The 11,430-nt window shown below is 35.4% G+C and overlaps 2 protein-coding genes across 3 annotated transcripts; both read right to left on the reverse strand.

The window, feature by feature from the left end:
• Window positions 1–4,707: 4,707 nt before the first annotated feature.
• On the reverse strand, window positions 4,708–5,526 carry LOC132253332 (desmethyl-deoxy-podophyllotoxin synthase-like). The gene is made up of 3 exons (XM_059735114.1): window positions 5,395–5,526; window positions 5,160–5,334; window positions 4,708–5,015 (listed from the first exon to the last, which is right to left on the reverse strand). Exons 1-3 carry the CDS (start codon window positions 5,524–5,526, stop codon window positions 4,708–4,710), a joined length of 615 nt encoding a protein of 204 aa, XP_059591097.1.
• Window positions 5,527–9,332: 3,806 nt separating this feature from the next.
• Window positions 9,333–11,080, reverse strand: LOC100246391 (serine acetyltransferase 1, chloroplastic). 2 transcript variants are annotated; one of them, NM_001405810.1, is made up of 2 exons: window positions 9,775–11,080; window positions 9,333–9,536 (listed from the first exon to the last, which is right to left on the reverse strand). In NM_001405810.1, exon 1 carries the CDS (start codon window positions 10,920–10,922, stop codon window positions 9,789–9,791), a length of 1,134 nt encoding a protein of 377 aa, NP_001392739.1. In that variant the 5' UTR covers window positions 10,923–11,080; the 3' UTR covers window positions 9,333–9,536; window positions 9,775–9,788. The 2 variants fall into 2 exon arrangements, with proteins under 2 accessions (NP_001392739.1, NP_001392738.1); NM_001405809.1 differs by lacking the exon at window positions 9,333–9,536 and having other exon boundaries at window positions 9,610–11,080.
• Between the last annotated feature and the right edge of the window lie 350 nt (window positions 11,081–11,430).

Genomic DNA, 11,430 nt, shown 5'->3' on the forward strand with positions numbered 1-11,430 from the left:
AACCATCCTTTCATAGCTCATTGCCAAGTATGAGCACAAACACTACTCATTACTTCATCAAAATTTGTAGGATACAAGTTTTCCACTATGATGAGATATTTGTGTACTAGAAGTATCAAGAATTGCATGTTTTTATACCTCTGGATCCATACTATCATGTGTAATATGGGACTCTCTTCTAGTGTTCTCCAATCTATATCACTTTTTGTAACAACAAATACCTTCTAATGATCCTAACTATAAAGTTAATAACTCCAAAATCCTTTTGGATATCCTATAAACTAATATGTCTTTTATCTTACTTCCAACTAGTCTACCTTTGAGTTTAGTAAGAATGTTGGGTATTTCCATATGTGAATGTCATAAACTAAGTTTACAACATGTCCACATCTCTTTAGAAGTCAAAGATGTCAACCTAGTAATGGAGGTAAGATACAATCACCAAGGCATAATCCAAATGGATATGGGTAGTGATAAGAAACCAACCATTAATCTCACTATATTATATATTCATCAAAGTTCTATTTCTTATTTCTATTATTCCATTTTATAATGGAGTCTCTAAGGATATAATCTCATGTTCTTATTAAAAAAATCGAACCTAGTAAACACTCTGCCTCAATCTAATTGAAGTGCATTGATATGTTTACCCAATAAGTTATTCGATTTCATCTTAAATTCAATGAATTTATATAAGGCATTGGATTTCCTATATGCCATATACACATATCCAAACCTAGAGTATTCATCAATTAAAGTGATGAAGTACTCATACTTTCCTATGTATGAACACTAAAAGGTTCACACACACCAGTATGCACTAACTTTAAACATTTCTTGACTCTATGTCTTTTAGCAATAAAGGGTCTCTTGGTCATTTTACCCAATAGACATATTTACAGGCTAGAAAATCCTTTGGAATCAAAATGTCCAAACTTAACCGATCTTTGGATCCTGTTTAGATCAATATAACCAAGACTTTAAAATCCAAATTTTTAATTAGTGGAAAGTTTTCTCATTTAGAAAGATCTTACTATTCTCATTACTTGAAAAAGTGAGAATGGAGTCTCACATAAAAGAAGTAATACCTCATACTAGCCTGAATAACTAACCTTGCAATTAAAGTTAAGATAAGTACAATCCCATCATATAACCTTTTCACTTGTTGAAAACCCTGTAGAAAACTACCAATAGTGGATCTAGAATCTATCCACCATAATTGGTGAAATCCACCCCTACATTTTCAATAGTGAGAATATGATGTGTATCTTCATTTCCTTAGGTAGTTTAGGCATTCTTTTTCAATATCCCAATAAAGATTACAAAGGAATCATTACCCCTGAACTTGTTATCCCATTTCTTCTCTTGAACTTTCCTTAGTTTGCATTGTTGTTCTTCTTCTTAATAGAAGAACCTGAAAATCCCTTAATTTCATATGAACACCCTCCTAATCTTTGAGAATCTCCTTAGCTATCTCTAAGGAATCTAACATAGGAATGGCAATTTCACAGTTTTTAGGGTCACCCGTCCTTATTAGAACGGGTATAGGAGCATAGAAATCAGGGATAGGACGGGTTCAGTTTTTTTTTAAAACTCGAATCGGGTTCGGGGCGGGATCAGGTTTAGTAATAATATGCCCTGCCCCGACCCGAATATGAAATTAAAATCCCCCCTCCCTCCCTACCTATAAATATTTTCTTTTTTTTATCCTTTTCGGTCTTCCTCTCTCGTTTTAGGGTTCTCGTTCCTCTCTATCATTAGGGTTGTTATTCCTCCTACTCAATGCAGAAATCCATTAGATAATAATCCATCTGAAAATCCATTGAATAATCTCATTTCCTCCATCTCCTCTTGATTCATCCTTGTTTATCTCATATTCACAACTATTGGCATTCTCATCAGTTTACGCTACTGCCATTTTTTCCATATGAATCGTTTTAGGTATTATTTTTTTTTAATGTTAATTTGTTTGGTTTGGGGTGTTTCTTTGTCAATTTCTAAGCAAAAGATGAGAGATTTGTTGGTGATATTTGGGATTATCCTTCTTATTGGGATCATTGTAATTGCAACTTAATCAGAAAATTTGGAGAGTCCAAACGTGCAACAGATCTGTAATCTGGTGGCAACAAGGTGTGATCTTTTCGCTATTTTTTTTTCTCATTTCAACATGTTGCTCATGTGGAACTTACTAGTTGTCAAGTCCCAAACCCCAATAGTTAAGAATACATGCATACACAAGGTGCTCAATTCAAGTTTTTTTCCCCTCTTTTTGGGCAACACAAGGTGCATACACATACTCGGGTCAGGATGGGTCAGGGATGAGATTTTAATTATAACTTCGAAACGGGGATGGGAGTGCATACCAACCCCCCCTCCTGGCCCCGAGTTTGGGACGAGATGGGAAATAACCATATATTTTGGGATGGGAATGGGATAGGGGTGACCCGTCCCAAACCTACCCCGTTGTCATTCCTAATCTAACAAGGCCTCTAAAATCACACGAATCTTAGTGTTCATAATCCTAAAGGAAACTCAACTAGTTGACTTGCCCTTATCACCAAATAATCTTTGCAATTTTAAAGGGAATATCATAGTCATGACAATAGACATGTGTTGTTATTCCAACACATTATCCAAAGATCCAAGTATGAGACGCTTAGTTTTCTAATTTGTCTTATACCATCTTTGATTTACCTCTTTTTCTTTCTGCTAGGTTTCTCAATATAATTTTTGCAAGATACTAAAATGTTGTTGACTCTTTGTAATGGAATGTTGAAACAAGTTTAGAATTGGATTTTGAATGAGTCAATATTTTCATATGGGTCCTAGTTTTTCCTACTTGAGCTCACATTGCTTGGTGACACATTACTTTAGGCTACATTTGGTTGGCTAGATTAGAGGAAGGATAGGATATAGATATCCTAGGATATTATTTCCATAGGATATCTTATCCTATGCTAATGTTTGGATATGTCAAGGAATTAAAGGCCAGATAAGAAAACATATTCATTCTAATGTTGGGATATGTCAAGGAATTAAAGACATGATTATAAATTATATCAGTTTTAATGTTTAGTTACTTGATGTAAGGATTGAACATGAATATAATATTTTTTAAGTATTTCAATTATATCATTTTTTTTATAAAAAAAAATATTTGCAATATCATCCTTCTAAATATAAATAAAAATATATATTATATTTAATAAAAAATATATATTCAAATATGAAATTTCTCATAAAAAAAATTAATAAGTCAAGAACTACAGTTCCATTTTCTCAAAGCATAGATACTCCTGTTTGCAGTATAGAAAATGATATAGAAACACATCCTTGAGAATATGGGTTACAAACACCATTTTTTTGTTTCTATTTACTTGCATAGAAAATAGCTCCATTTTTTGTTTTCTATTTACAGTAGAGGAGTATATTGTAGCACATCATACCTTAATTGCGGCTACCAATTGCTATTGTCGCAACTTTGACAATCTAATGGGAAGACTAAATTGGATGCATAAAGCTTAAGCACACTATATATCAAAGCCATTATATCAATGTATATCAATTGATATATCAAAGCTCAGTGTTAAATTGGCAGCCTCCCACCATCAACATCAACAGTATCTCTGGCCCAAGCACATTGAGCTTTGATGGTTGTTTACATCAAAGCAAAGGAATGGGAAGCAAGAATTCCATGGTTGACCCATCTTTTTTCATTCCACAAGTGATCTCACAATTGATATTAATAAAAATAACATATCAATCAATTAATCAACCTTAATAACAATTCAATCTAAATGGTTGTTTCTCCAGCAAATGTTGCACTTAATATATGATGAAGTTCTTCACTTGGAAAGGAGGTTCTAAAACCAGGCTGTCTTGACTTTAAATACCTATTATCTGTTAACACACCAAAGGACTAAGTTAGGCTGAGGGCCAACAGTAGGCATCTTGTTTATGTCTGCAAAAACCACTTTCTTCGCTCCGGATTCTTGGAATGAAAATCTCTCGTGATGATCTTTTATCATTATATATTAAATTTCCTCTACCTCCTGCACCTCTTCTGCTTTCTCATCCACTTCTACTACCTCAACTTGAGGTAGCGCTACTTCTATTGTTTGAAGAATTCTTTTCAGCATTTTTAGAATTGAAATTCATCTTAAATTGAAAGCCACTTTCAACAGAATTTTCAGAATGTCTCAACAGTCTCTGCTCGAAGGATTTTAGAGATGCAAATAACTGAGAGAAACCATTTGTTTCTTCAATTACAGCAACAATCACATAAAATTTTTCCAGAGAACTAACCTAGATTTTCTGTCACTAATGTCTTCTCAGTAAGTCGTCATCTGATTTATTAACTCTAACAATTTAGAAAAGAACTCTCAATTAGAGTCTCATTCTCCTTCATCCTCATATTCTCTTGACTCCCTCCTTAGAGTTTGTAATTTCAAAAATCTTGTTTTTTGATCTCCTTGGAACTCTTGTTGAAGATGTTCCAAGCTTCCTTAGCCTTTGAAGCCTTCACGATTCTTGGAAAGATATTATCTCGTTGAATGAATAGCAAGGCTTCTGAATCCTTTTTTCTATACTCTTTTGGTTGTTCTTTTTCAGCTAGAGTCAGGGTTCTGAACCGAATGGAATGAAATCAAAGTTAGTCCCCTTGTAATCAACTAAACTTTTAAGGAATATCTCTCTGGGTTGAAGTTGTCAGGTTGAGTTCAATGCCTCCATCTCTTCCAGTTGCCCATGCAATAACAAAGACATTGGATTTAATGGTATATCATCACATCCACTAATCTCAAATCTCTCTCCACATTCTCTTGGAAGCAACAAAGGAGCAGGAGGGTGCAATCTTGGAGTCTCTTTGACAACTAACTTCAAGATTTTTAATTCATGAATGCCGATGTCATCAACTTCCCCTTTTGTCTCAAAGGTCTGTCTCACCTCAGCCTGGGCCTTTTTCATTATTTGAGGGTTTTTCAGCATTTCTGACATTACCCGATGTACCATTGTTCCTGAAATCAGGGTACTCATATTAAAACAATTACTAAACAATAGTTTTAGTACAAGCAACAGACAAGAGTTCAAGAGATCATATATATATATACACATACATACATATAAACATGCATGCAGAAACAGCAAGTACAAATACTAACCAAAAACCACTTTTATGTCATCAGTAAGAAAAATTAATGGCGGATTAGAAGTGAAAAGCTCCTTAGCAAGATTGATTGGCGACCTTATGTTCAAAGAGATTGATCTAACAAGACCTGATACCTCTTCTTCTCTGATGGATTGGAAGAATTGGACAGGTTTTGCAGTAAAAAGCTCCTATATCCAAAATTTTCAAACATGAGGCCTTTGAGAGATGATGATTTGGGTTTTGATTACCCCTTTGGCAGTTTCTGGGGAAGAAACAATAATGGTGGAAACTTCACCAAGTTGTAAGTCCATCAAAGGTCCATGTTTCTTAGCCAAGTCCCTCAGGGCATGGTGGGGTAGGTAGCTAATAAGCTGGTGCATGTTTCCTATTAGCAAGGTGTAGCCTCCATGGCACAGGAGGTAAATTTGGAGCCAAATTGTTGGTTTCAAATCCCTTCCGTGTTTTTAGTACAAGATGAAGGAGAGGAATGTGGATTAGAGTCCTGTTATGGCTGAAGCTGCGTTCATCAGATTTTATATGCCTGTTTTAAAACCATGGAGTTTTCAAATGCAAGATTCTCTTTGTTACTCTGAGTTGTGGTTTCTAGTTACCTAGATACACAAGTAAGAGAGGGGTTTCAGTTTGATGTTATCCCCAGATATGAGAAGATAATCTGAATGCAGAAAGCCATAAAGCCAGCCCTATATTGAACATTAACATGGAAAGCCTGAACTAGAGTTGGCACTAGAATTAGAATAGCATGGATTTTAAACTGTGGTAGGATAACAGAAGGCATGAATAGGGCAAGGCAAAGAAACGTGAAGAATTTAGATGTGGAAACCTTGAGGATAAAGCTTGGAGTTGGCTCTATGATATAAAGTTGAGATAAAAGACAAATAAGCATGAAGAAGCTACAAGAATTCAAAGGATGGTGATTTACCAAATGGGTCTCACCATTTCAAGGGCCAATGGCTCCCTATCAATGAGCCAAGTCTGAGATCAACAGATTCAAAGCAGAGTGCTTGCATAATTTCATCTTCTTACTTTAATATATACATTAAAAAAAAAAAATCACAAGCTCAGCAACAGCAAATAAGTATTACTGTCCCACATGGACATTGCATTTTAGATACATAAATTGAACAATACGGAATAAGCATCTTGTGCCTTGTCTTTGAAGCCTTATTCAAGGGGCAAAGGACAATAAGCAATGGAAACTAAGTACAGATCTTCTTGTCTTCAAATGTTGTGCCAAAGCCCTCAATCATCTTTTACCTTGTACCCTGTGCCGTGTTTTCAATCATTCTTGGGTTTTCCAGCATTTTAGCCATTGCACATTCCACAGCTGTAGATAATGTCTCACTCCCAGCAACAAAGAGGTCCTCAAATGGGATCATGTGGTTTGAAACTTTGCACTTTACAGAAATTGAAGTGTGTTTATTACTGGAGCTATAAAAATAAGATACAAGTAGAAAGTAAGCATGCTAACCATGACAACTGCTTTGATGTTGTTAGTTGCGAAAATTTCAAGTGACCCCTGTTCTGAACTTTTAGAAGTGCATCTATCAAGTCTTCATCTGCTTCACCCTCACAGGTCTATGTTGTTGCATTTCTAGCTTGATGTTCATTGGTGATACTCTCAACTATTCTGCCAATTCTTATTATGAATGTTTTCAAGTTTATATCTCCCCCCCACTGACTACAAGAAGAATTTGATGGAAGGGAACACATTGGCAATCCTAAAACCCCCTCCTGCCTCTGCAAGTCATTGACAATTTCTCAGAATGCTTCTTAGTGCTTACATTTCTCATGGAAAGCTGCCCTCATAATGATGCTAAAAAATGTCAATGAGAAAATATTCTAAGATTGATACGGTACTTGCAGCAAGAATAGGACCTCTGGGAAAAGATGAGATCCATCACCTCTTTTCTAATCTCAGGTAAAGAAATGACAGAAGTGGAAACTTAACGTTTCTCAGGCCGTGATGAAGTAGACAGCCAACAAAGTGGTGCATGTTGCCCAGGCCCAAGGGGTGAATTTGGCGTCTGAATTGTTGGTTTTTGATTACTTTCCTAATTTCACTTCCATGCAGATAAATAGCAGGAAGGTGCAAATGATAGGGAAGGAGGGCCATAGGAGCTCCATGAGGAGAATGGAGATCAGTGTGGAGAAGACTCTAATTGGCTGGCTCATTGAAGAAATTAGGCATAGGAGTTTCCCTAGATTCTGTGTCTTATAGTCTTGTTTTCTAGCTGTATGGTATCTCTCTATTATTAATAAAGAAGCCTTGGTTGATAATGTTAACCTATCTGAGACGAAGCAGTTGGAATGTCTATTATTAATAAGATATTTAAAATATAACCAACACAAGAATTCTTGCTCATCCCTAAGCAACTTCAAGAAAATTGCCATAACAGCTCGATGGAGTAAAGAAAGAAAAATGGCATTTAGAGTCCATTTAGTAGTGTTTTTAAAAAAGGCACTTCTAAACTAAAAAGTATTTTTGAAGAAAAAATCATGCATTTAAAGTCCGTTTGGTAGTGATTTTAGAAAGTACTTTTAATATTTTTAAAACTTGAAATTTTTTATCATTCAAGTATTAGCAATGCTAAAAACGCTTTCTAGAATCACTCTCAAACGCACTCTTAGTAAAATTTAGAAAACACTTTTAAAAAGTTGAAAAATCACATATAGTGCTCCTTGAAGAAATACTTTTAGAGAAAACATTTTCACTGTAAAAATACTTAAATAAAAACACTATCAAACGCACTGTTAAAAGATTCACAAAAAATAATTTATCTGGATTCTGAAACTACCCCATATTTTCAGTTTCACTTATTACCTTCCATCTGTATAAACTTAAATAGAAGTTAAAAAATAAAATTAAAAAATGATAAAAAAAATTAAAGCAAAATGACACAAAAAAGGAAAAAACAAAAAATCACCTAACAATTAATGCAGCAAACAAGGAAATGAATTGCTTGAAAGTTCATAAAACAGTTCCAATGAAATAGCATTTATAACTTTGAATATTATTTAAAGTATGAATTGGAACACTCTAGTTGGACAACTTATTTTGGAAGGTTGAGCAGAGGCTCACTCTGTCCGCAATGGCAACAAAAGGCTTAATTCCAGTAGATGTCTGCCTAAAATAAAGCTGCTTAAGATGCAAACAAAGATGCTCAAACCTAGGGAAAAGCTTCCATATACGAACAGGCTTGGAGCGTGCTGTCTAAGTTCAGCGTATGTTATCCTAGGCCTAATCTTCTTGTTTAGTATATATTTCTTTTGTTTTGTCACTCATCAAAATATATATATATATTTTCTTTTGTTTTGTTATGAGAAGAGGATAACTTCGCATGGACCCTGTATTCTTTTCCTCCCATGAATGAAGTTTCGGCCTTTTATTCCAAAAGAAACCAAGAAAGGGGAGGAAAACAGACACAATTGCTCATGCCTTGTTCACATATATAAATCCAGGGAGAATTGAGAACTCCAGTAGAAATGGTATCTTTTCATCTGCTGGAATCACTCTATTACATAAAGAAACATGCCATCATTTCCATAACTCCCATTGATGGTGATGACTTTACATCAGCAAAAGCTCTAAATCATGAACTGATGGCAATGATAAATCAAGGATTATATACCAAGTTTAGGGATATACTGATTTTTATGTTAATGAAGTCAAGTATCTCTATTAAGTCATTTGATGCCTCATTAGGATGACCATGAGTAGCAAACCTTTAGTACATCACTACATTGTTCCATTAATTTCTATAGCAGTTGTCCTTAACTAGAAACAGAGATTTGAATACATTTTCTATCCCTCTTCTAAATTCATCACCAGATGTCTACTCAAGCTCTTCTTACTTAGCTGCCTATCAAGAAAAAAAGAAAAAGAAGAAAAAGAGCTCTTCTTAGTTAGCTCATCTTACATGATTTAAGAAATAAAACAAAAAATATGACAGAAGACTTCCTCAACTTCCATAATTGAATTTCCTAGTGTTCTTTTACTACCTTCCACCAAGCATTTCACTACCTTCACATCTTCTAGCTACATTTTATACCTTCTCCTAATCAACCAGATCGATTGATTCCAAAGACAGATTACAGTAACCAACCAAAGGATCCCTATAATCAAATTATGACTATAGTCTAAAATTCAACATTCAGCCATCTATCCTAATCAAAATCTTTCAAGGGTTCCTTGGACTCAAATCAGTACATTTATCCGAATACATGAATGATTGGATCATAAGCACTACAAGGAAGAATGGTACTAACCGTTCTTAAGACAGCAAATCATGTCTTCTATGAATAAAATCTGCTTGATTTTGTTTCCACTCAATCAAACTGGCAGAGGCCCTGGAGGAAGACATAGGATATACTGAAAAAAAAAAAATAGAGCACAGAAAAAGGGGATGATCAATTCATAATACGAGGGAGTATATATTACTTGATGACCATAAATAATACAGGGTTGCACTAGTGTCTAATAAAAACAAAAAACAGAACAATTCAAGATAGAAGAGCTTGCTTAGGCTACATAATCATGTCTATTAATGGGAGAACTTCAGTTCTCACTTATACGCACAAACAACAAGCTCCAATCTCAAGTAACTAACCTAAAAAATTGCCTTTAAATAACATAATCAGACCACTCAGAGATATGAGAAGTCTGGTCCATGGTGAAACTGGGAATCTTATCAAGCTTAATTGGATTCTCCTTCCCTCCAACCAACCTTGCGGGGTTCCCAACTGCAGTAGTTTTCGGAGGCACTTCCTTTAACACCACTGAACCAGCACCAACCTTGGCCCCATCCCCAATTCTAACATTTCCCAAAATACAAGTCCCAGCACCAATCAGCACCCCATCGCCAAGCTTCGGATGCCTATCACCAGACACCTTCCCAGTCCCTCCTAAGGTCACATTATGCAAAATCGACACATCATCTCCAATCACCGCTGTCTCCCCTATGACGACTCCAGTCGCGTGATCAAGCAATATTCCTCTTCCAATCTTAGCCCCAGGATGGATATCCACGGCAAAAGCTTCAGACACTCTATTCTGAATTACCAATGCCAGAATTTTTCTCCCTTGCGACCACAGCCTATGTGCCACTCTATGAGCTTGGCATGCCAAAAAGCCTTTGAAATTCACCAGACACTGCACGTAGCTTATGCAAGCTGGGTCTCTCTCCTTGACTGCCCTCAAATCATCTTTAACAGCTCCCATGATTTCCCCATCTTCAACCAACACACCCATAAAGAGATCATAGAGTGTACTGCTGGGAAGACTCGAATTGCTCAATTTGATCGAAAGATGATTGGCTAGGGCACTTTCCAATGATTTATGAGACAGAATTAAGCTGTAATAGTAGCTTGACAAGATGGGTTCTTGCTCAACATCAGACCTAGCTTCGTCTTGAATTTTCAGCCACAAATCAGCTCCACAGAGGTCGTCTTCGACTGTACTTGTGTGAATTCTTTTGCGGCCATTCTGCGACATGGGCACGCAGGAAACAAGATCAGAGAAACTGGGTCGGCAGAAATTTGCGAACTTGTACATATGATCATCGAGTTGGGACCCGTTTGGCTCGCAAGAAAGTTGGTTCGTTTGGGCAGTCTCTGCTCTGGAAGTGTCAATACAAGCAGCCATGAAAAGGCGGTGTTTGGGGAGAGAGAAAGGGGTAGTACAACGATGCGGTGGTGAGAAGGGAGGTGGGTTATATCGAATAAGAGATAAGGTTCCAGATGTCGCCTGAAGTTTCATGGAAAATGAAATTTTCTCGGGAAAATCAAAATATAATTAAGAAAGAGTGAGAAAATGGGCTTGTGTCGTTTCCCCGTGTGTAGATTGGCTGGTCTTCAGGAGGAGGGCGGCCATTTTTTAAATACTCTTTGGAGTCTCCAACAATAAAATAATCATTTAATTCCTCTATCCTTTTCACTTGAAATGCGAGAAAAAGCAACAGACATAAAATTTGGAAATTGATTTAACACCTCAAAAAAAAGAGAGGTTTGGAAAATGTTAAAAATATATATATATTAAAATAAAATTTAAAATTTCAATTAAGATTTAAGTGAAATTTAGAAGTTTAATCTTATATTTTAAATTAGAAAAAGATATAAAGAAGTAATGTAATAAGTCATGGTCATAATCTCATGCTTTATTGTATTAATTATAAATTTTTATTATTGGTTTAAAAAAATTAACATATTTAACAGATATTTATTTTAAAATTTATTTTTTAAATTAAAAATATTAATTAATTTTTATC

The sequence above is a fragment of the Vitis vinifera genome, chromosome 19 (genome assembly GCF_030704535.1).
Source record: "Vitis vinifera cultivar Pinot Noir 40024 chromosome 19, ASM3070453v1".
Classification (NCBI taxonomy): domain Eukaryota; kingdom Viridiplantae; phylum Streptophyta; class Magnoliopsida; order Vitales; family Vitaceae; genus Vitis; species Vitis vinifera.